This window comes from Mesoplodon densirostris, chromosome 17 (genome assembly GCF_025265405.1).
Source record: "Mesoplodon densirostris isolate mMesDen1 chromosome 17, mMesDen1 primary haplotype, whole genome shotgun sequence".
NCBI classification, from domain to species: Eukaryota; Metazoa; Chordata; class Mammalia; order Artiodactyla; family Ziphiidae; genus Mesoplodon; species Mesoplodon densirostris.
Genome location: NC_082677.1, coordinates 60,279,847 through 60,306,612, shown reverse-complemented (window position 1 = coordinate 60,306,612; position 26,766 = coordinate 60,279,847). Strand labels below are relative to the sequence as shown.

The following is a 26,766-nucleotide window of genomic DNA, read 5'->3' as shown; positions in this document are numbered from 1 at the left end:
AATGCTTATTCCTCATAACTATGAAGTACATGAAACCTTAGAAGTCTATTATAAACCTCATTTTGAGTTGGTTTATCATACCCCTTGTAAAAGTTTTGGTGCATGTGTGATCTCCCTAACGGAATGAGATACTGCAAAAAGACCAGGACCACTGCATATGGTTGGGAGCCTTGTTGACTACATAAGGATACCCAGTTGAATGGATCAGGAGTGAGAAGTGAAATCCAGCTCACGCTGGACTGGCTGAGCCACAGCATGGCATGACATCCACCGAAAGATGACACGATTTCTAATTTGCATAAAGGTACCATATTGGCTCACACAGGCACTGCAAAGACCTCGAAAGTTAGCAAGAAAAGGTGGGGTACGTGCTTGGACATAAAGATTTTCATATGTAATTTCTATTGGAAATTAATGAAAGGAACAGACTTATAAAGCCAATGATGAGAATGTTTATTAATTCAGTAAGTCATTGCCAGGGTGGGGAGATGTATTCTGTTGGCACTAAGAGTATAATTTTATTTCAGGACAAAAGATTTAGGATAAACAGCAACAGCGTGTCTTACTTCATTGTATGGGATATGAGAACTATTACTAAAGGGGCTGGGAATATTTTTTGAAATGGTTCTACAGAAGGCGAGTGAAATAGAAAAACTCTTATGTCCTTTGATTTGATTATTTTGTTTCTTAAAGTCTCCCTGGAAGAAAGCACTGTGATGCCATATATACCATGTTTTAAAAGATCATCACACCACGACTGTGCCAGATTCTGGAGAGTCTCTGAAGAAACACTTTTGAAACCTAAGATATCAAGTTTTCATTTAATGACTATATAACTGGCATTTTCTATTTTAAAGCTGAATACTTTTGAAATGCCAACAATAACTCCCCATTTTTGGAGTACCAGGCACCATACTAGGTAATATGCCTACATGATTGCCTATCTCCCCAAAAAAGAATACTCCGAAAGTTATGTGTTACAATTTTCTTCTTATCAATGAGGAAACTGAGGCTCAGAGAAGCTAAGGGACTTGAGAATTACTGGCAGACAGCAGAATCAAATCTATACTGGTCCTGATTTTAAAACTGAGCCCTCTCTACCTCACTAAACTAACCCTATAAGAAGACTTCTACTTAGAGGAGAAACTGGTATTTTAGCTAACCAAAAATTTTTTTTCTTTTTTTTTTTTTTTGCGGTACACGGGCCTCTCACTGTTGTGGCCTCTCCCGTTGTGGAGCACAGGCTCCGGACGCGCAGGCTCAGCGGCCATGGCTCATGGGCCCAGCCGCTCCGCGGCATGTGGGATCCTCCTGGACCGGGGCACGAACCCGTGTCCCCTGCATCAGCAGGCGGACTCTCAACCACTGCGCCACCAGGGAAGCCCAAGCTAACCAAAGTTTTGATGTAAGATGTAAAATATATTTAGAATTGAATATGATAACTCATGCGTTCTCCTACTATTTCTTAAAGTATTAGCTTGTTAAGCTGCCATAATGTAAAGTACGTGATGATATGCTTATAATGCACACACTTTATGTAATACATAGCTAATTGCTGAGTTCTAAGAAATCAGTAAACATTGAGTGGCTGCTTACCTGCTCCAGTAATTTCTGTCCATCAAGGTGAGCCTGCACCACAGCATCATTAACGAGCAAGTGGAAGTTCAGGAGCACGTGCTCAATGTCGTATGTCCCGTGCATGGCATCCGACAGCTCTTCCAATGACCGGATGTACATATGCCAGTGTGGGTTAAGCTCTGCCATGTGTGCCAAGCAGCCTCGCATGACGTTGAGGCAGTATCCCATGCAAGGCTTACTGAGAGTCAGGCCTTGGCAGTGCGGGCAGTACTGCATCTTCAGGAGGGCTCTGCTGCACTCTTTGGAGAAGTGCAGATGGTCTGTGGTATTGATGACTTCAATGCCCAGATTCAGCGCCTGCAGAAACGTGCGACTGGGCAGCAGTGATCGCTCCATCTGCCCCAGGACTCTTTTGGGAATATTACCAAATGGACTAATGTCCCGGCGGGCCATCCGGATGCATTCTGAGTATTCCAGGGAAATGTCACCAGGGTTAATGAGATGATTGTAGACTAGAGGGAAAAGACTGTCAAAGAATCTGTTTACGAATTCTTCAGGATTAACATCCACACCAAATAAATAGAGCCCTACATCAGTGAAGAACTCCTGGACGGAAGCAGCGGCCTCTAAGGCCATGTTCCTGTAGGTGTTGCAGAACAGTATACTGGTGTAATTTTCTGCTTGTCTGATGAGAGTTTCAAGGGTTTCTGTAACAAAAGCAGAAGTAAAGGATAAAAAGGCTTAGTATTCATATCAAAACTGTTCATCCATCTGCTCCAGACAGTAAATGAGCTTTAATGCAGCAAAACTAACCTAAGAGTCCTAATGGGAATGCTCAGCCTACTAAACCCAAGTTAGCTTCCCAAGGATAATGCCCGGTGGAAGGTGGGCATTACGCACAACACACATGTTTTATAGATATGTACTTCCTAGGATCAAACACAAAAAGTACAGAAATCAAGAAGAAGTTACATGTATAGTAAATTCGTATTGATTTTATTCATAGTCATTCATAACCTGCTAATGATAGAAAAAAAATGTCACTAAGAGAACAATTTCCAATCATGAGTTCATTATTTATAAAAGACAATGACATTAAATATTTGACTCAACGCTTACTGTATTTTTATGATTTCACTTTTTTCTTTTCTTTTTTTTTTTTTTTTAGAATGAAAGCTAGTAGATTATAGACTAGTTACTACAAAGAGAGGTTAAATTCCCAAAGGGAAACCTGAGAATTGTCAGGCTTCTAGAATGTTCAAATTAAAAAGAAAATAAAACATTTCATGATTAAACCATCCTTAAAATTGTCAAACCTTGTTAAGCGGTGGGAAAATCATAAGTTGCCTTAACTGATGAAAATAAGTAAGTGTATGACCACCTTCTGAACTGTCTGTCATCTGTTGTTTTAATCATCTTATCTTCAAAGACTTTACTGTGGGATATTTTATTATCTTACTTCTATAATGAATGCTTCCAAATCAATTTCTCCACAGAAAGAACAGAGAATGATTTATCCACAAATTAAAGGAGGTTATAGTAATCAGCAAGTGAAAATTGTATTTCAAAATGATAGCTTTAGACAGCAGCCAACCACCTTGGATATCCTAGTAATTACATTTTATAATTAGCCTAAATATGATACTGGACTGTGTCGATATATAATTAATTATAAAATTCATCAATAAAATTATCTCCCATAACCCCATTCTTGCAGTTATTTTAAATTAGGTTGTAAAAGACCACACAATAATTCAGCAATCAAACCACTGAGTATATTATAAAAAGAGATGAACAGTAGAATAAAATGAAATGATAAAAGCAGAATTGCAGGAAGAGCTCCTAATGAAGTGAAACTGTGTCATGAATATGCCACAATGTCATAAAAATAAACAAACAAACAGCAAAAAATTTCATGAAGAACACAGACAGATAAAATACAATACCATGTATTCTGATTCTATTCCAAGACTGATTCCTCTTGAGTTCCCGGCTTTAGTGTGGTATTTCAAGGTGCATGCTATAGACTAAATGTTTGTGTCCCCCCAAAACTTCTTATGTGGAAACTTAATTTCCAACATAATGGTATTTGGAAGTGGAGGCCTTTGGGAAGTGATTAGGTCGTGAGGGCAGAGCCTTCATGAGTGGGATTACTGACCTTACAAAAGAGACCCCAGAGTATTCCCTTGCTAGTTTTGCCACACGGGGACACGGCCAGATGTCCATGTGAACCAGGAAGTGCGCTCTCACCAGACATGGAGTCTGCCAGTACCTTGATAAATTTCTGTTGTTTATAAACCACCCAGTCTACTGTATTCTGTTATAGCAGCTGGAACGAAGAAAGTGCCCCTACCCTACGATCAAAGGCAACAGTTTTAAATGATGTTGCAACTCTATTGCAACACAGAGCACTCCAAACAAGACTGTTAACTAGGCAGGACTCCTGTGTTTACCCACACCTCTCCAGTGCCCACTAGAGAATAAGTTACGTACTATGTATTCAATGAAAGTGTGAAAGAATGGAATTAGTAGGGTGACTGAAGGCTTCAATTCAGGTTAGCTGCCCTGCCAAGTGAGACTGCATTAACACCAGGTTTCCCCAAATGGCCTGATTACCTGGGCTGTGTGGGGAAACTACACATCCCTGGGTCTCTGCACCGGAGTTCCAACTCAGTAGATTTGTCTTGGTTCAGGAGTCTCTATGTGACAAGCAGCCCCAGTGATTCTTTTGATCTGGCCAGGTTTTGAAACACTGCAGTTGCAGGTAATCTGAGACACGTTCTCTATGCAAGCATTCCACCATGACAGTCTGACCCCAGAGCTGCAATATCAGCCACTACACTGTCTCCACAGACCAACAGGAGTGAGTGTGAAAAGGAAATTAAACCTTTGCAGTTGGAACTAAAATAAAACTGCTGAGACCGTATTTTTTTCTTCAATAATACAGTCTCATTTTTTTTCTCAGCAGTTTGTTTGTGGCTATGAATTGTGAAGTTGAAATGATTTTATTTACCAATAATGGTTAAATAGCAATGTTTGCAAACAGTTTAGGGTTTTTTTAAAGATAAGGATAGATTGAAAGAAACCCATATATCACAGGCACTCTTACATGCTTTCCACCAGGTTTTCTAAGGTATGTGCTATAGCTGCATTTGTGTCATTGATACCTGCCATATGATTCCCTGTACAGTTAATGTAGAATGCTTCCCTAGGCAATACAAGCATTCCATCTGATTCCTGCCAGCTCTAAATGATGTTCAAACACACAATTATTTAAAAAAAAAATTTTAAGTAAAAAATAAAGTGTTTCTTTATAAATTCCATTCCCATTAAGTTATAATTCATAATGACTCAGGAATATATGGGATTTATCTTTTCATATGCTATAACTAGTAGGTTTTGCAAGTTTATTTTATGAAAGCAATATTGAAAATACATTTAGTATTTAGGAGCATCCATTCAAAATAAAAATGAGGAAAGTATTTCTAAATATTGTTATTTCTTTATAAGGCTGCTCTGCACTATTGGCAATAAACTAAGTTGACTACTGTTTGAGTTAATAATTAAAAAATAGATTTCTGAAAAGGTTTACAATTTTTACCTCAGACTAGTTTTCCTCTGATTTAGCTTTATTTTTTAAACAAAATAACTAAAAAACTGGTAAAAATTAAAAAGTCATATTAAAGCAACATTTAAAAACTTTCCCTTAATATTGTATACATTAAAATTTTAGTTTTCTTAACTATATATTGATTTTACTACCCTTTGAATAAGAGATTGCACACTCTCATATCAACATCTGATTAAAAACTGAACACAAATGTTCTTTTAAAAATAGATTTATTCTACAACAGTTTTTCACTATGCTATTAACCCATCACAATATAAGGATTTTTCTTTCAATCTGTGTTAAAAATCTGATATTGACATATTCCAGTTAATTGAATTCCCTAAACATATGTTACATATTTTTGAATGTGTCTATTTGTGATTCTATCAATAAACATTTCTTAAATTCAGTCAATGGTGAGAACTGTTGTTCTATAATATATACATTTGATTCTTTAATGCTTAGGAATAAACATACTATTATGAATCTTTGGGCCTAATAACTTCATAAATTTTAATATATAAACACATATCAGTAGCTGAACAATCTAGAAGCCAACTAATTGGATAATTTTGTTAGTAATTTTTTCTGAAAAGTTCATAAAATCAGAAGTTGAATTTACTAAAATTAGTTGTTTGTATTAATTCTGAATTTGCTAAACTATCATTTTGTTCTCCTACTATGTTTACCACGAAGTTGAGTGCTTTCATCTTATGGAATTAACATTATGATTTTAACAAGAATTTAAACTTGTCAAAAGAATTGTCAAATGAACAAAATATTTTGCAGTTCTGAAAAAGAATAACTGACATACAAAACCAGCGTTTATAAATCCAAGGTAGATTGGGTGCTGAATAATTAATCATATCTACTTAATTATTAAAGAGAAACTATACAGTTGCTTTGATTACAAAGTTTTAATAAATAAAAAATACCCCTTACCCAAGCTATACAAGTAATAGCTTTTTATTGATGTGCCTAAAATTGTAACATATATTTACAATAAACATTTGTTAGGTTTGCTTAAGGAATTTAAGAAATAGCCTAGGAAAAATTATCTTTTTGTTGTTTTTCCATTGAGAATTTCAACAAGCTCTTCTTTTCAGTGATATCAGATCAAGTCTATCAAGGCAGGAAACTTCCAACTATCCTTTTAATGCCTAAGAGGGGTGGACTGAATTAAAAGCTACTATCTAATTACTGACTGAATAAAAGCATAATTTCTCCCATAATTTCTCATAATTTTTATGAGAAAATTAATTTATGTATTATCTCGTCAAGTAGAAAGTGAATTTGGAATGCATGAAGTTTATCTGCATCTACTTAAATTTACTTTTTTTTTAATTTTATTTATTTTTTTATACAGTAGGTTCTTATTAGTTATCCATTTTATACACATCAGTGTATACATGTCAATCCCAATCTCCCAATTCATCCCACTACCACCCTCCTGCCACTTTCCCCCCTTGGTGTCCATGCATCTACTTAAATGTTCAACATTAACATTCTGTGAAAATTTAACAACAAAACACCTATGACTAGAAACTTTATATTAACTTTTTCCAGCCCACATCCCCTTTAGGGACATTTTATTATAGGTACAAAGAACTACTGATGCTTAAATCAAGAATTTAAATTTAAATAAAACTGGTGGAGAAAAAAATCAGGTGATATTGATTTGAAATCAAATTTCACACATTGAAAAGTCAGTGAAGATTTACATGCAGGTAGGTTTTTTGCAATGGGAGAAACAATATTTATGGGGCTTTTATTGCTTTAAAGATTAAGTTGATTTCAGAACTAATGATCATGAAGTAACTGTTATAGTAACCTCCCCAGCATGACATGAACAGACATTTTATGACCCTTTTCATATTTTTTATAATTTTCTATATGTGAACATTTTAAGATACAAAATTTGAAGTGCCTATTATAATTTAAGGCCATAGACATCCTCAAACATAGCAATGAAAAAGATGAAGAAAAATTAAATCATATCAACCATGGATAATCAGATGATTTTACAATGTGTATCTGTGTTGAAGATAAATTTTTAGAATAAATTTACATATTTGTGCATTACAATTCTCAACTCACAGATTTTGTTACTGCAACAGATAATTCATTACTATCCTGCTACATTAGAGCTAGTTTGTGCCAAAAACTATGTATCCCTCTGTACTGCATTATAGATAGATGAAGAGATAGCTAGGTCATTTAAAGAGCAATTTCCCAGTCAGTTTTTATCACACACATTACAATGAATTGTAATTCCTCCTACTTTTTTTTTAAAAAAATGACTTCCAATTATTTTAATAGAGTCACATTTAATAATTCATTTAATTATCAGAAGATCATTATAACTACTCTGAAGACATTATAAGAAGCAATTACCTATTTCTCCAGTCTATGTTTATACTGAATTCACCCCATGACATTTGCATATTTCCTCAGTTTTTTCATGTGTAGTTAAGTTTTCCAGAATATTAATTTAATGACATACCTTTAAATGTTATGCAGTATGATTTATAATATCATTCTTCAGAAATTAGTCATCTATACAAATAAACAGTGAGTGTGATATTAATCTGTATCACCAAGAATTAACATATTGGTCATTAATCTGGTCTCCTAGGATAAGCACTGCATGGCAAAATGCTTTCTCAACTTTTCTCCTTCCTCATTTCCCTCCCCATTAATTTGGTCATCACGGTGCTTCACATCTATTTCTAATATCATTTTATAGTCATTTATTTCCTAAAAGTCAATTTATGATTTTTCAGAGAATTTAAACTCAATTAAGCACTTGTGTAACTAATAAAATCAGTGCAGAGCAGAGACCTCAATGACGAAACAGACCCAGCCATGAGGAGGGGGGAGTGATCTGCAGGTTCAGAGGAACTGGAATGCAAGGTTCTGAGCTGTGAAAAGCTTGTTGACTTTGGAAAAAAACAAAAGTTAAGTCAATGTGAATTGGAGACCAGTGAGAGATGGAGAGAAAGGTCAGAGAAGCAGGCAGAGATCACAGCGGCCTCACAAAACCATGGAAAGGAGTTTGGGGGCTTAATATGTAAAATGGGAAGCTACTGAATAATTTTAAACATGGAGAAATGTGATCTGGTTTGCATATTAAAGGATCACAGAGGCCGCTGTGTGCAGAATCAACTGTTGGGGCAGGGACATGACTGAAAGCAGGGAGTCCAGGGAATGGGCTGCAGTAACATAAGTAATAAGATGAGTGACAGGCACTTAAGGCTGGACTACAGTTGTCGTGGGCCAACTTGCAAAAAGTGATGGCACTGGCCATATGTACTGAAGAATAGCCAAAAGGATTTACTGTTGTACAGCAAGTGTAGGGTGTAGAGGAAATGGATAAATAAAGGATAATTCTGAAGTCTGTACCTCAGCAGCTGGATGTACACTGGTGCCATTAACTCAGATAAGCAAGACTATGGATGCACTATGCTTATGGTGTGAGTTAGAAATTAAAAGTTCTATTTTGGACATGTTAAGACTGATAATGCCAATTAAAAATTCAAATGACATTTATCAATACACAGATAAAATGATAACAATTTGGCTCGGGGGAAAAGTTGAGGTTGGTGATATAGATCTAAGACTGATGAGTCATGGTGCTGGATGAAATAACCCGAAGAGAGAAGATTGGGAAGAGTGCAGAGATTCAGGAAAAGGAGGGTAACCAGACGAAAGAATGGGAATAAGAAGGCAATGAAGGAAAGGGAAAATCAGGAAAGTGGAGTGGGCAAGAAACCAAGGGAAGAAAGTGATTCAAGTAGAAGAAAGTAATCCATCATCTCAATGCTATTAAGAGGTCAACTGAGATGAGGAATAACAATTGACCATGGAAACTGACAAGAGAGACGCTCTTACTGACATTGACAAGATCTACCTCAGCAGAATGTGAGCACAAAAGAGAACAGGAATTGAAGCAACTATAGACAACGTTCTTGCAAATGTTTCCTGTAATGGATGTAGAGAACCAAAGCTGATGCCCGAGGGATATATGAGGTCAAAGGTTTCTGGGTTTTTGAGGGTGGAGAATTTACTGGATGTTCATTTGCTGATAGGAGTACTTTGATAGACAAATAAAAATTGATGACTGAGGAGGGGCATGGGAACTGTGGGAGAATATTCCTTGAATAAGAAAAATAATGTGAACTAGGGCGTGTGTGGAGGCCAGAATCTTGGATAGATCAGTGGAGACTGAGGTAGCCAAAAATGACGGCAAGAGAAATTAAGGGAAAGAAAGTCAGTAATAAAATCTTGAGCTGGTTAGAGATGATAACCAGAAATCTGATAAATGACAGTATGTAGTAGTACATACTAGTTACTAGTACTACTACTAGTGCTATGCTAGCAGGTTGTGAGTCTTGTGGCAGGTACCAAGGGGAGTTTTCTTGAGGAGAATGGGAGCAACAATGTGGATAAAGGAACACACACCTCCTCCAACCATGGAGAACACTTCTATTAGTTTCCTATGACTGCTGTAGCAAATTACCACAAATTCAGTAGGTTAAAACAATAGAAACTTATTCTCTCACCATTCTGGATGCCAAAGGTAAGAAAAATCAGAACCACTAGGCTGAAATCAAGATAGGGTAAGCTGAGCTCCTTCCAGAAACTCTAGGAGAGACTGTTCCTTCCCTCCGCTGGCTTCCGGGGCCTGCTGGCTTGTGGGTAAGTAACTCCAGTCTCTGACTCCACAGTCACACTTTCTTTTTTGTGTACATCTCAAATCTCCTTTGCCTCCCTCTCTTAAGGACATACTTGAGCATCTAGGGCTCACTCAGATATTTCAGGATAATCTCCCCATTGCAATATCCTTGATTTAATCACATCTGCAAAGACCTTGTTTCCTTATAAGTAAAATTTACAGGTCCAGGGATTAGTCAGTATTGGAAGCCAGTATTCAGCCTATTACAATACTGATCATGGAAGACCAAAAATGTCTACCTTTAACTAGCAAACTCAGGAGGCAATGATTCTAACCTAGACTCTTTCATACACCAATTGAATGAGCCATTTAACTTCCCTAAACATCAATTTTATCTTTAATAAAATGTATGTGATAGTGCCTGTTCTGACTGTGGGATAGGGTAAGTACAGTGTGATACCTGGTGAACTCTCCCTCCTCTTACGCTTACATCCTGTGCTAGAAAACGTTTTACGAATCGCTGTAACCTCCTGCCTTTTCTGAGGGGTCATGGGTCCCTTGAGAGAGGGATCTTGTCCTGTTCATCTATATATCTCCCAACCCTTGGTCCATGGGAGCTCAATACATTCTGATAGGTTTAGGTTCAAGTCCACTCCAGTTAAATACTAGTTGCGTGACTGTAAATTTCTTAATTTCCAAATGCCTCATTTATTCTCATCAGAAAAGAAGTAGAATAATGGTACCTATTTCATAGGGTGGCTGTGAGAGTTAAATGAATTTGTACACGCTACATACTTGCATAGTGCCTGCAGGTGGAAAGTGTTTGAAATACATTAAAGAATCATAATAATAATAATCCCTCATTTCTGCCATGTACTTGCTTATCATAAACTAGATGTTTCATTAAGTTCTTTTGGTAAATTAATTCACTTGATTTTCCAACTCATAGTGTGGATACTCTTAACAATAACAATAATTAGAAGAACAATAATAAAAATAATTATTATTATTATTGCTACTATTATTCCCATTTTAAAGATGATCAAGCTGAAGTACCAAAAACGTAAGTGGATTTCTCAAGGTTTACATAGAAAGTGTATGGATTTAAATCCAAGCTTCCTGGCTCCAGAGTTTGGGTTCTGAACCTTTAGGATATATGGTCTCTTTTTAAATACACTGAAAGTCTATTTAAATTATTTGAAATTGGGATGTTTGGTATGTATTTAAGCCCCAAACAAAACAAAACAAAACTTTATTTATATATCTGAATAAAATGCAAAGATTTCATTGTTAATTTAGCACATTGAGCCATTATGTGGAATAATACAAATTAACTACTATAATTATTCCTCTTTTTGGAAATTAACTAATACCATTAACCAACACCATCACTATTACTATAGCAAAAATAAATGTAGAGAAGGCCCTACATGTGTTGTGTTGGAGTCAAATAAGCTGTGTCTTTTCTAATATTTGGAATTATTAACTGAAAAATTCATCCTTATCTCTGAAAAGAATACCATGTAAGATCTTTATCACCAAAGACACGTGGAGAAGGAAATAAAAACTGCTTGCTCTTTTACCACATCCAACCTTCCAAAAAAAAAAAAAAAAAGTTTATATTTGAAGAGACTGTAAAGGAAGATGCACCAGGATTTAGTTAGAACAAGGAAGTGAAGTTCCGTTCAGAGATAAAGGTTGAGGAAATAGGGATGTTTGCTGGTAACAGTCTTCAAGTTCCATTAGGGAAGGGTGGAAGGTTTGGGCAGGCAGAAATAACTGATTGGGTCAGATCAGGGGCTGTCCTGAGCCATTGACATGGTTCAGAGGTCTCTAGCGACCTCTTCCTAACCAAATGCAATGCTCTTCTCAGGGCTCACACTCTCCTGGTTACTCTAGCCCTGAAATCTGATGATACTGATTCTCTTACACCCTATATGAGTACATTTTTTTTCTTTCACTTGTTCCTCTAAATGCTAGGCCCGATTTTTCAAAGCCATGGTTCTTGTTCCATATGACCTTGTTCAAAATATAACACCACTCAAATAATAGTACAAGAAACCCCCAAGCTAATGTCTCTGAAATTTACATACATTGCTCAGTGATTCCCAAAGGTTTTGTTCTCAGGCTCCTTTACATTCTTAAAAGTTACTGAGAAACCTGTAGAGCTTTTATCTTGGAGGGCTGCATTTATAAATATATATTATTTTAAAAATAAAAATTGGTAATTATTTTAAAGTATTTACTAAGTACACTTAAAAATAATCATAACAAACTTACTACATTAGAATAAAGTCCATATTTTGGAAAAAAAAAACTGTATTTTCCAAAAAAAATGTTAGTGTGAGAGCAGCATTATTTTATATTTGCAAATTTGATTAATATCTGGCTTAATAATCAAAAAGAGCTGGATTCTCATATATGCTTCTGGATTGAATTTGTTACAATGTGCTGTTTTGGTTGAGATATATGAAAAAATCCAGCCACCTACGTACATACAGTTGCCAAAGGAAGGCAACTTGTATGATGATATATGTAATCATCTTGCCAGATAATTAACATTCTTCTTTGATGTAATTAAGTGCTTGACCAAAACCTGACAAGTACTTAATTGCAATGTCCTACTGGTCTGTATTTCATTATAAATGGTTTGGTTATCCATGCGTGATTTTGTAACTTATGCACTGACATTTGAAAAATATTGGTTCATGCATTATTCATATTTTCCCAATGCTGACACAGGTCATCATATCTGTAAGTATTAGGAAACTTTCAAGTTTATGGTGACAGCTGTAAGTTTCCTAAAATTCCAATTTTCTCTTGAAAGGTCAAATATTAAGCACTGGCAACAGCACTGTAAGATGTTTTTCTTGAAGTGGCAGGCTCATCTTGGTCAACTTTGAGAACATGTCTGCCAGTACCCAGGCCTAAATCATCATATTTTGTCTGTCAATCCTTTCTTTTCATGAAAAAAATGTGGTCAGGAAAAAAAGTGGCTAGTTCAGCTTGCAATTCAAACTGTGTAAGTGCCTTTCATCAAGACAGCCATTATAGGACTTCCCTGATGGCGCAGTGGTTAGGAATCTGCCTGCCAATGCAGGGGACATGGGTTTGATCCCTGGTCCGGGAAGGTCCCACATGCCGCAGAGCAACTAAGCCCATGCACCGCAACTACTGAGCCCACGGGTCACAACTACTGAAGCCCGCGTGCCTACAGCCTGTGCTCTGCAACAAGAGAAGCCACCACAATGAGAAGCCCTCGCACTGCAGTGAAGAGTAGTCCCCGATAGCCACAACAAGAGGAAGCCCGCGCGAAGCAATGAAGACCCAACGCAGCCAAAAATAAATTAATTAATTTTAAAAAAGAGAGCCATTATAATTCAGTATGCCAAAGACAGACTTCATGTATTTTCATGTCATCACACAGAGTATAGAAAATATATATAACTGAGGGTCGACATTTAACAAAATTAATAATTTTTACTGCTTCATCAGGACATTTTTCAGTGAAACTGGATTTTTTTTTTCCTGCAATTTTGTAGATGTAAAGAATACAATGACTACAAGTACAGTTTGGTGGCACTAATCTAATTTGTACTAAAGCTCCAACAGTTTTGCTCACTATTGTGTTTGTGCTATCAATGCAAAAGCCAGTACAGAGAAATCGGCAAAGCAAGTCTTAGTACTATGAAAATTGTTTTGATCTCCTATACATCCTGAAAAGATCTTAGGAGCCTCAGATGACACTATGAGAATTGTTGCTGAAGCAAACAGTTCCTAAATATTTTTTAATGCCTAACATCAATCTGGATCTCTTTTTGCCTACTATTCCCTTCTACTTTTCTCTGCATCTTTCTGACTCTCTTATTTCATATATTAGGATCAGGCTTCTAAGCATCCAGACTCAAAGTCCTGGGACTTTTCATTCTTATTTCATCCTGCCTTTCACCTATTTATTTAAACACAGTGTTCACTCAAGGACCAAGTCCAAATCCCATAAACCTGAGCAAAGCAACGCAATTTTATTTACACTACTGGATCTCTAAAACATGCTTAAAAGGATATCCAGGTGCTAGAAAAGCCTGTTGTCAAGTAGTATGTGGCATTCTGAATTAAACTGAATCAATTGGATTTACAGTCCCTCGAACTACATAATTATACTGACCTCAGTCTTTCCTTTTAAAGTCAGCTCTATACAATCCATAAATTCACAAAAGCAAATGATGCCCATCTAATACTGAGAGCATCCTCTAAATAGTGGTGGTTCAATTTACTCTGTTATTATATTTATTTAGTTAGTTATTATTTACCTAATAAATTTATTTATTTATTTTTGGGCTGCATTGGGTCTTCGTTGCTGTGCGCAGGCTTCTCACTGTGGTGGCTTCTCTTGTTGCAGAGCATGGGCTCTAGGCACACGGGCTTCAGTAGTTGTGGCGCGCAGGCTCAGTAGTTGTAGTGCATGGGGCTTAGTTGCTCCATGTGGGATCTTCCGGGACCAAGGCTCGAACCTGTGTCCTCTGCACTGGCAGGCGGATTCTTAACCACTGTGCCACTAGGGGAGTCCCCTGTCATTATATTTAATTGCATTTATTTATCTCATTATGTCAAATCACTGCAAGTCATTGATCATATTTATTGGTCTAAGAAATATCTTTAATTTATATACTCTTCTAGAGAATTTTCATGGATTTGTTTTCCCCAAATAGTGAAGTACAAATATGTATCTTAGCATCTTACATCTTCCCCATTTTATGGTTCCTGGGATATTCTCCCACAGTATAGTGTTAAAAATACTTTTGTTTGTTTCTATTAGCTTTATAGTAATGGCTAAGGAATTTCACTGAGCAATACAAGAATAGTCATTATATAAATTCACACTAAAGTAAAATATTGATGAGGTCTAACCACCTTATGTTATAATATTAGGAAACTAAAAAAAAAATTTAATTCCATCCTGTAATCTCTTGATTTTAGAACATCCTAGCCATGGTCCTCCAGATCTGCTGCATTGTGTTGCCAAGTGTCATGTTTGAGTGCTTGCTATGGTTACACGACAGCAAACAGAGAAAGAAATGGATTGAAAGTATTCACTCCAAAGTTACAGGTAGTTTAATTAATATACTGTTTCTACCTTGACAAGAGAGTAACTCCCTCAGAAGGCAGGCAATCTTTTAGACCATTACATTCTTTCCAAATAGCAGGAGGAAAAATTGCAATACTTTCTGATAACTGAAATGGGTTATAAAGCACAAAATCAATCAGACCGAGAAGAGTCTGTTTTGCTACAACATCCATTCCTACTTTCATAGATGTTATCAGAAAAATATTCCAATAGTAACATAGTCAAAAGCAGAAAGCATAGGATGTAACAATTATGTGATTTACCTATAGGATGCTAACAGCCCTTTATAAATTTGCTGGAAATCTAATTTTTTAAATTGTGCTTCCAAAGATATCTTTAGAAATCTAAAATTTAAATAATTATGATTTCAAAGATATGACTTTAGACATAATATGGATTTTATTTATGAAAATCTACCAAATGCACCCCCCAAATATTTGTTAAGTAAAACTGGTAAAGCTTATTGCTACAATTTTACCAAACAAGGTCAAAGCGTTTGGAATACCAGTGTATCAAGCACACAAAAAATATGATAGATGTACTAAAATTCATCTCCCAAATGCCCCATAATCAGTTCAGGGACTTTAAGCTCTCTCCTATTAAAAATAAACAAATACAATTAAGCCCTTCAGATAAAGAAGTTCTAGAACCGTTCTCATGTTCCACTGCCATGTTTAATTCAGTCAAAACATAGTACCCTTGTAGCTAATGCATCAAATGTCATAAAGCTAGAGTTAAAATCTATTACTTTTTTTTCTTTCATTTGTTTTATTGGGAATTGATTATAGCTTTTGTGTGGTGTAGCCATACATTTGAAAAGCATTAAAAAGTAGAACCCATCATTTAGGAAGATACTAATCAATGTTGAGCCTTAATAGAAGGACTGAGTCATATTTCCTCTGTACTGCACTCATCCTTCTAAATCCCAGTATATTTCTTTCATTTTGAATCTATTAGCCATGATGCTTCTTATATCTTTCTACAGTGAACTCTAATACAATATTAGCATTATTTATTGCAACAGCTTTTCCTACTTTGTTCATGTTGTAGTTCACACTTGTCATTACTGCATTTCATTTTGTTCTTCTATGTTCAATTTTAATTCAGATTCCACTTCCACATACACAAGCTGTTCCCTGCTCATCTACAGTGAAGTGTTTTAAACAAATACACAGATTGTGTTCTTGATCCCATCAACAGCCTTAAAGAGTACTGCTCCCTCTTAGACCTCAGGAAGCAAAGGGCCAGCTCACTCCCTGCTCCAACCAGACCACAGAACAGCTTCTCAGCAAAACCATTAATACAAGCTTGGAAGTTTAAATAAAGCCACACTTTCCCCCGCATAAATTTTGTGGCACAGCATTTTCAAAAGCCTCATTCTAGTTAAGAAAATCATTTGTTAGCCTCAAAGCACAAAGCCTGTTTTAATGTTCCAGAATGAGTAAATTATTCAGACAGGATTTATTGTGCATGAGGGAGGGAATAAAAGAAAAAAAAGAAAAACACTTGGTAAAGTTTTACCGATGATATTTTAGTAGACACATATAATTTCTTCTAGTTAAACTACTCCAAATTGCCACCTAGGGTACCATACAGCTTTCAAGCTATATAAAAACTAATTTATTTCATTATGCTTCTAAATATACATACAATGTACTCTATAGTATATGGGTCTGCAGCGCTAGGTATGACCTAGCATTCTGCAACATTGAATTAGCTAAAGGCTCCCATTTCTTACAGCAGAGTTTCTGATATGCATAAAAGTTTCTTCAGGTTTCTGATTCATTCAAGAACTTTAGATTCAGTAGGTCGGGATGGAGTCCGGAAATCTGTGTTTTTAACAAGCATTGTAAAACCTGGTCTTGGTGTTTCTAGAAGTCTAAAACCTGGAGTGGGACATACAATGTTCTTTCTTGTGTGGAGCCTGACCTACCTTCTACTCTCATCTGGGCCACTCATCTCTCTCCCTCCTTCTACTTCCAATCCCCTTCTGCTTTCAACACACACAAAGTTGACGCTCAGAACACAGAGATGTGATGCCGTTTTGCTTTTCCAGGCCTTCACACATTCCCTCTCCTCTTCTACCCTTTTTTCTCTGGAACACTTACACTCATCCTTCAGAGCAAAGGGCCTCTTATGCATTACTTTCCCTGACCCAATCAGGCTGCTAGCTGTAGATTCTATGTTACACCTCTGCATACCTATCACTTTGTACATGATACGTAACACACTACTTTCTAATTATGTGCTTATGCTCCTATGTGACCCACCAGATCTACAGCTTGTGAGGTCAAGGACAATATGTTATTCATCACACCCTTCTCCTTCTGAGCACCAGGCCTGAAGCATAATGGGTAGAAAATAATTGTTTATTGAGCAAAAAATTAAATGGTACTATGGTAGTCCTTTCTCCAATATAGCCAAACACTCTAAACTCTTAAGTCAGAGAATTGTGAATTCAATGTGTCAAAGGTATATACCTTAGGGTTTCTTTGTTAAATCACTGTGCTTACTGCAAATTTAAGTATATTTAACTTGTTTAAGGAGACATCTTGTGTTTTATTCCATTTCGGTTCCTATATGCCCAGTAGGTTTTTTTTTTTTTCCTACCTAACAATTTTTTTCATGTTATAAAAATAGTGCCTGGGAAAAAAGTCAACAGTCATTGACTGTTCTGATTCACCATTCAGATGTTCAGATCCATCTGGATAGTAAAAGCACCATTATTGTATTTTTCATTGTGAAGCGCAAGGTCCCCTGGATTCGTCTAGATGGAAGAAAAAGTAAAATAAATATTAGAAAATTTTCTGCAAAAAACAAAGGGATAGGAATTTGGGGTGGCCCCTGCCTGCTCCAGTTTGGAAGCGACGTGCAAAAAGAAGTGTCTCAGGCAAAATGGCAGGATGTTGCAAGGGATTATGAAAGGACTTGGGAAGAAATTTCCACTGACAGGAATGATTCTGAAGCGTCTAGAAACGGGAGCTTCTGCTTTATGCTCGTAGGCACCCCGTTATCCCCAAACTTTCAGTAAAGCTCTGTTATGTACAGCAAAAGTGGGTTAATGATGTACTGGGAGGTTTGAAGGAGAAAGTGTCAACTTCTCTGTTCCTGCGATGTGGCAGTGAAGAGGGGACAGTCACTTCAGGAAGGAAGAAAGTAGACAGCTGTCAAGGTGTCAGCAGGGGTTGGAACCTGGAGCCGGAAGTGGTGACGTGAACATAAATTCTCTGGGAACACTTACAAATAGTGGGGTGGGTCTTGAGTTTATTATAAGAAGTTATGTAAGGATTTAACACATTTCATGTGGATACTAAAAGAAAGTGTGTACCCAGGAGGCTGAAGCGCTAGTAACCTCCAGCTTACATATCCATGTAGTTGTGTAGAAGCCACCATGTACATTTCACAGCCATTGCCTTGGTTCCGGTTCTGGCTTTGCCACCTATCACCTGGACTTGAGGCAAGTGATTTAACTTTTCCTTGTCCCTGTTTCCCTCTTTATAAAACAGCAATAGTATCTACTTCATAGAGTCAACATTACCATTACATCAGTTAAGCTTTTGAAAGGACCTTGAATAGTACCTATCAGACAGCCTACTAGTTTCTCTTAATAAATAAAAGAAGAAATACAAAGCGCTGAATGAAACTCTCACCTGCTCTTAAATTTTCTTCCCCATGTCCGGTACATAAATCACATTTACACTTGTATAATATCACAATCAAAAGGCTGATGAAGTGATTCTTTAGAGATTTTCATAGGAAATCTGTGGAATAAAGTGTTATGATTATATTACTTAATGAGAAGTGCTTTTATTTCTTCATAAAATAGTCCTAATATTCAGTCTCATGGTTGTAAGGAGGAAAAATATAAAAATCAGATCCTAAACTCTGGTACAAGAAAAAGTCACACTGGTTTCTTTGGGGCTTGGAAGGAGGAACGCAGAGGGGCAGAACTGTCACTTAGCACAGAAACTCTGACCCACTTGGAATTGGGCACACGTGAGGCAATACCTGCCCAGGAGAACTTTTTTATTGCATCGTTATCCTTTGTTCATTCTTTGGTCTTCCCAACTCAGCTGTGAGCTTCTTGGGAGCAGGGTGATGGTATCTCTAGCAAGCATCTCTGGGCTGGTCCATAGGAGGTGCTCTGCGAGTGTATCTTTAGCTGATCTGCTCTGTCCTGTGGTCTCCTTTCCCACTCATACCAGTGCTGTTACCCAGTGGGAAGTCCAAGCACAGACTTATACATCCCACAAATCAGAGGAAATGGGGGAAAATGATTTTGGAAAACATTTGATATTTTATGTTCTCTCCCAAAAGGAGACTATCAAAATGAAAAAGCTAAGAAAATTATCTAACTTCCTTAGACATATTTCAGTTAGTCTAATACATTACTTTTTACTGCCTATAAGAAAGTAATCATTTCATTGATTAAAGTATCTAAAAATCTAGATCCTTCTTGATTCCCTCTCTCTGTCTGATGATGAACACAACTTTGTTTATACAGGCAGACCTCGTTTTATTGTGCTTCACTTATTGCACTTTGCAGATACTGTGGTTTTTTTGACAAACTGAAGGTTTGTGGCAACCCTGGGTCAATCAAATCCATCAGCACCGTTTTTCCAACAGCATTTTCTCACTTGTGTCTCTGTGTCACATTTTGGGAATTCTTGCAGTATTTCAAACTTTTTCATTATTATTATATTTGTTATGGTGACCTGTGATCAGTGATCTTTGATGTTACTATTGTAAGTGTTCTGGGGTGCTATGAAATGCACCCACACATGACAGCAAACTTAATTGATAAATGTTGTTTGCATTCTGACTACTCCACTGACCAGCTGGTCCGCCATCCCTCTCCCTCTCCTCGGACCTCCCTATTCCCTGACACACAACGCAACGATGTTGAAATTAGGCCAATTAATAACCAGATAATGGCCTCTAAACATTTAAGTGAAAGGAAGAGTCGCATGTCTCTCAGTTTAAACCAAAAGCTAAAAATGATTAAGGTTAGTGAAAAAGACATGTAAAGGCCAAGATCAAACTAAAGCTAGGCCTTTTGTGCCAAACAATTAGCCAAGTTGTGAATGCAAAGGAAAAGTTCTTGAAGAAAATGAAAAGTGCTACTCCAGTAAACCCGAATGATAAAAAAATGAAACAGCCTTATTGCTGATATGGAGAAAGTTTTAGTGGTCTGGACAGAAGATCAAACCAGCCATGGCATTCCCTTAGCCAAAGCCTAATCCAGAGCAAGGCCCTAACTCTCTTCAATTCTCTGAAGGCTGAGAGAGGTGAGCAAGCTGCAGAAGAAAAGTTGGAAGCTAGCAGAGGTTGTTGGTTCATGGGGTTTAAGGAAAAAAGTCACTTCCATAACATAAAAATGCAAGGTGAAGCAGCAAGTGCTGATGTAGAAGCTATAGCAAGTCACCTGGAAGATCCAGCTTAGATAATTAATGAAGCAGACTACTTTGAATAACAGATTTTCAATATAGACAAAACAGCCTTATATTGGAAGAAGATGCCATCTAGGACTTTCATAGCTAAAGAGGAGAAGTCAATGCCTGGCTTCAAGGCTTCAAAGGACAGACTGACTCTCTTGTTAGGGGCTAATGCTGTTAGTGACTCTGGAAGCCAATGCTCATTTACCACTCTGAAATCCCTGGGGCCCTTAAGAATTATGCTAAATCTACCCTGCTTGTGCTCTACACATGGAAAAACAAAGCCTGAATGATAGCACATCTGTTTACAACATGGTTTACTAAATATTTTAAGCCCACTGTTGAGAACTACTGCTCAGAAAAAAAGAATCCTTTCAAAATATTACTGCTCATCGACAATGCATCTGGTCACCCAAGCGCTCAGATGGAGATGTACAATGAGATTAGTGTTGTTTTCATGCCCGCTAACACAACATTCATTCTAATAATGACAGCCCATGGATCATGGAGTCATTATGACTTTCAAGTCTTATTAAGAAATACATTTCCTGGGCTTCCCTGGGTGGCGCAGTGGTTGAGAGTCCTCCTGCCGATGCAGGGGACACGGGTTCGTGCCCCAGTCCGGGAAGATCCCACATGCAGCGGAGCGGCTGGGCCCGTGAGCCATGGCCGCTGAGCCTGCGCGTCCGGAGCCTGTGCTCCGCAACGGGAGAGGCCACAGCAGTGAGAGGCCCACGTACAGCAAAAAAAAAAAAAAAAAAAGAAATACATTTCCTAAGGCTGTAACTGCCATAGACAGTGATTCCTCTGACAGAGCAGGGCAAAGTCAATTGAAAACTTTTTGGAAAGGATTCACCATTCTAAATGCCATCAGGAACACTGTGATTCATGAAGATGTCAAAATATCAACATCAGCAGGAGTTTGGAAGAAGTTGATTCCAACCCTCGTGGATGACTGAGGGATTCCAGACTTCAGTGGAGGAAGTAAGTGCAGATGTGGTGAAAACAGCAAGAGAACGAGAATCTGAAGTGGAGCCTGAAGATTTGACTGAACTGCCGCATTTCATGATCATACTTTATTCGATGAGCAAAAAAGGGGTTTCTTGAGGTAGAATCTACTCCTGGTGAAGGTGCTGTGAAGATTGTTGAAATGACAGCAAAGAATTTGAATATTACATAAAGTTAGTTGATACAGCAGCAGCAGGGTTTGGGAGAATTGACTTCAATTTTGAAAGAAGTTCTACTATGGTTAAAATGCCATCAAACTGTATTACAGGCTACAGAGAAATCATATGTAAAAGGAAGAGTCAATTCATGTGGCAAACTTCATTGCTGTCTTATTTTAAGAAACTGTCACTGTTAAGTCAGACAGAGAAAGACACATCATATGATATTACATGTGGAATCTAAAAAAAATGGTACAAATGAACTTATTTACAAAACAGAAATAGAGTCACAGATATAGAAAACAAACTTATGGTTACCAAGGGGGAAAGGCAGGAGGGATAAACTGGGAGATTGGGATTGACATATACATAGTGCTATGTATAAAATAGATAACTAATAAGGACCTACTGTAGAGTACAGGGAACTCTATGCAGTACTCTGTAATGGCCTATGTGGGGAAAGAATCTAAAAAAGAGTGGATATATGTATATGTATAACTGATTCACTTTGCTGTACACCTGAAACTAACACAACATTGTAAATCAACTATAATCCAATAAAAATTTTAAAAAAAGAAATTGTCACAGCCAGTGCAACCTTTAGCAACTACCACCCTGATCAGTCAGCAGCCATCAACATTGAGACAAGACTCTCTACCAAGCAAAAAATTAGGATTTCTTGAAGGTCAGATGACCATTAGCATTTATTAACAATAAACTATTTTTTAATTAAGGTATGTACATTGTTTTTTTAGACATAATGCTATTGTACACTTAATAGGTTACAGTAGAGTATAAACATAACTTTTTTTTACTGGGAAACCAAAACATTTGTGTGACTTGCTTTATTGCGATATTTGCTTTATTGCAGTGGTCTGCAATGAAACCCACAATATCTCCATGGTGTGCCTGTATTCCCTTCTCTTTCGGCACACTCCTCCTGCCTCTGCCTTTCATCTCTCTCTCTCCTAATTTCTTCATGTGTTACCTCTTCCAAAATCTCTCCCCAGACTGAAATAAATGCTTTGCTGCTGTGCTATCTTACCATTTCTAGCACTTGATTTTACCATTCCTCATTTTACTCACCTGTTTCTCTCTCTTTCTCTCTCTCTCTCTCTCTCCCACCCCCAATGAATCACAAGCACTTGGAAAACAAGCACTGGGTCTTATTCAACTGAAATATCCAATATCTTCTAGGGTGCTTGACACAAGAATACTCTCAGGAAAAAAAGATTTGTTAACAATTTAACCCAACTGAAGATGGCTTTTTTCTTCTTTAAGCAAAACGTACTCTTATTTTGGTATCTAGCCTAGATAACTTTTTCAAGAAGCTGGTTTACCATATTTCTTATTTAAAAGAATATTTATTTCTTTTTGGCAACTTCTTTGTAGGGAAAAATGTGAACACAGTTTAGAGAATTACTGACTTTTATTACTATGGAATCATGTTATATTGATTACCATCATATTAATCAAAGTCATATAGAAGGAAAGAAGGAAGGAAGGCAGAAAGGCAGGAAGGTAGGGAAGAGGGGAAGATATATAAACCTTCAGTCCTTGGATGGAAATGAAATTATGTTTGTATTATTTTCTATAACTTCAAAATGCAAGTTATTCTTGTGTATGTGAACACACAACTAAAATTGTCAGCAAAAAATACAAAACAAGCATAAATATCCAGGAACTTCTAGGATTTACTTTACTAAGTTATTCCTTTGTTTCAGTCTAATGTTGCAAAATCTCAGCTTATATATTGACCAGATTATTAAGTCTGACAATACCAAAATATTCAGGTCAAAAGAAAAACAAAATCCTGAGTTTAACTTTTCCTGCTGTTGTTGCTTTCCTATATAACGTCAAATACCTGAAACCACAAATGAGGCTTGAGTTCTGCTTCTCATACAGATAAAGTTCAGTGATACTTACAGAAGTTCAATCACAGAGTTCAAGGTACAATGTCTACTACAATTAATTTAAAATGTCATTCTCTGACTTGTACTGTAGGCCAAGAAATATTAGTCTGGGACACCTGTCTAGTAGATGAATGGATTTTATTTTGTTGTTTCTAAGTCAGTGTAAGAATGGGAAAGACAACAAGGCAAATAAGTGCTGTAAAACTGATGATGCTAATGCTTCTTTTGGTTATCATGACGATATCAACACCCACTTCTGTCCTTTTATCGTCCTTTTGTTCTTCCATTTTCACTGAGACACAGCTGACATACAGCACTGTGTAAGTTTAAGGTGTACAGCATAAAGATTTGACTTTCATACATCATGAGATGATTATCACAATAAAGTTTAGTGAACATCCATCATCATATAGATACAAAATAAAAGAAACAGAAAAAAATTTTCCTTGTGATGAGAACTCTGAGGATTTCCTCTCTTAACAACTTTCATATATAACCTACAGCAGTGTTCATTATATTAATCATGTCGTACAGCATATCCTTAGTACTTATGTATCTTATAACTGGAACTTTGTATCTTTTGATGGCCTTCAGCCAATTGCCCCTCCCCCGACCCCTTGCCTCTGGTAACCACAAATCTGATCTCTTTTTCTGTCAATTTGTTTGCTTGTTTGTTTGTTTTGGGTTTTTTTGAAGTATAACTGACCTACAGCACTGTGTTTGTTTCTGGTGCACAATACAGTGATTTGATATTTCTATACATTTCAAAATGATCACTGTGTTAAGTCAAGTTATCATCTCTCACCAAAGATATTACATAATTATTGGCTATATTCCCCACACTGTATATTTCATACCTGTGACTCATTTATTTTGTAGCTGGAAGTTTATACCTCTTAATCTCCCTATTTCTCTCCTCCCTCTAACCCGCTCTCCTCTGGCAACCACCTGTTTGTTCTCTGTATCTATGACTGTTTCTGTTTAGTTATGTTTGCTCGTTTGTATTATTTTTTAGATTCTACATATAAGTGAAATCATACAGCATTCAACTTTCTCTGAATTATTATTTCACTTAGCATAATACCCTCTAGGTCCATCCATGTTGTTACAAATGGCAAGATTTCATTCCTTTTTATAGCTGAGTAATATTCCATTGTAGATAGATAGATAGATAGATAGATAGATAGATAGATAGATAGATACCATGTCTTTCTTATTCATTTATCAATGGGCACTTAGAGTGCTTCTATATCTTGGCTATTGTAAATAATGCTGCAATGAACATAGGGATGCATATATCTATTCAGATTAGTGTTTTTGTTTGCCTTGGAGATTCCAGGAGTGGAATTGTTGGATCATATGGTAGTTCTATTTTTAATTTTTTGAGGAACCTTCATACTATTTTCCATAGTGGCTACACTAATTTACATTCTGACCAACAGAGGGTTCCTATTTCTCTGCACACTCACCAACACTTATTTTTTGCCTTTTTGATAACAGCCATTCTGACAGGTGTGAAGTGACATCTCATCGTGGTTTTGAGTTGCATTTCCCTGATGATTAATGATGTTGAACATCTTTCATGTGTCTGTTGGCCATCTGTATGTCTTCTTTGGAAAAATGTCTGTTCAGGACCTCTGCCCATTTTTTAATAGACATTTTTGCTTTTTTGATGTTAACTTGTATGAGTTATTTGCATGTTTTAGATATTAACCCATTATGGGATACATCATTTGCAAATATATTCTCCCATGCAGTAGGCAGGCTTTTCGCTCTGTTGACAGCTTCCTTTGCTGTGTGAAAGTTTTTTAGATTGATGTAGCCCCATTTGTTTATTTTTGCTTTTGTTTCCCATATAAGTTGCCTTTTTTTATGTTTTTGCTATAGAAGAGCAAAGGAGGGTTATGGTCTTTTTTTGAAAAATCCTATCAAGTTCATCACAAAAGGAAATATTTTTCAATTTCATGTCAAAATTAGTTCATTTTTCAGATCTGTCTGCAGTCTAGGAGAGATAATTATGCTCAGGGGTTAAAGAACAGTTCCAGAAATTATCTTATATTCCACAGCTGAACCCACACCTTCAAGTGGGCATCATCTCAGGTATCAACCAAAAAATGAGGTTCTCAGCATTCAAAATTATTAGTTGAAGCAGATCAGAGGAGAAAACGCAATGACTGGTGGTAGGAAGGTAGGGGAACTGTAGCCACCAATGCTTCTAGTTGACAATCATTGATTTTTTAAATTAGATATAAATATACTATATTCTTTTTTCCATAAGATTTTGTTTTGCTTTAATCTTCCAAAAAGGGCTCTCTGATTTTGATCTCCCAGCCCTGACTATCCCACACTAACATTAGTGTTGTCTCTGATTCTTTCTCTGGTTCACACCATTTTGTCAAATTTTATTACCTGTTGTATTATGGCCACCGCCCTTGTCTCCACATCCATCTCCTCAATCATTGTAACGAACTCAATACTGAACTCTCCTAATTCGAATTTGTGCAGAACGCTAACAGATTAATAGTCACCAAACACTTACACACATCACTCCTCAAAATACAGAATGTTTCTCTGGTGCCAAAGAGCAAACCAAAGTGATTTCCTGGCACTTAAAGCTTTGTATCTAGGGTCCCCTTTGTGTCATTCATCAAATGCCAACATATGATGCTACATTCATGAAATGAGCGTCCTTACAAGCTCTAGCTCATATCCCAATTCTGCCAAGAAATTCATTCTAGTCTAATTATCCCACGGTGATCCTTTCTTTACTCTGGATTCATTCAGTACCCAGTAAAACAGCTGACATACATGATACTTGGAGATCTTAGCAAGGCAGGCTTATGATGAATTGTTAACAAAATCAGAATTCAGCTTTTCAAAAATGCACTAATCATTAAATTCCATGCAAGTCTCTCACCTTCAAACACGTACACAAGCAGACACATCTCTTCCTATCTGTCTCAGGGACACAGTAAGTTAATGATCCTTCAGTGACAGTGACTGGCCTTGAAAGGAAACTTCAGTTGTAGTTCTGATGGAAACTTTACTTCTACAGACACTTAATAAAGAATCCAGAGGTAATGAAAAAAATCCTTCTCTGACCTAACTTGCCCCTTAGAAAAATCACCCTTCTTTCAGTTTGGATGAACCTCTCTCCTCACTTCATTCTGCCAGTTTATATGTTAACACCTCAGTAAAGTTTTACTAATTCCTTCACTAGCTCTTCCTGTAGTGTATAGAATGAAGTCTTCCTTAGGCGGTCAG

The 26,766-nt window shown here is 36.8% G+C and overlaps 1 protein-coding gene across 1 annotated transcript in view; it reads right to left on the bottom strand.

Annotated features, from left to right (window-relative positions):
* Positions 1-26,766, bottom strand: part of GPC5 (glypican 5) — a 1,328,413-nt gene that overhangs the window by 1,089,585 nt on the left and 212,062 nt on the right. Inside the window, exon 3 of the mRNA XM_060080202.1 lies at positions 1,597-2,285. Within this exon, the coding sequence (XP_059936185.1) occupies positions 1,597-2,285 (689 nt within the window). The remainder of the gene's footprint in view (positions 1-1,596; positions 2,286-26,766) is intronic.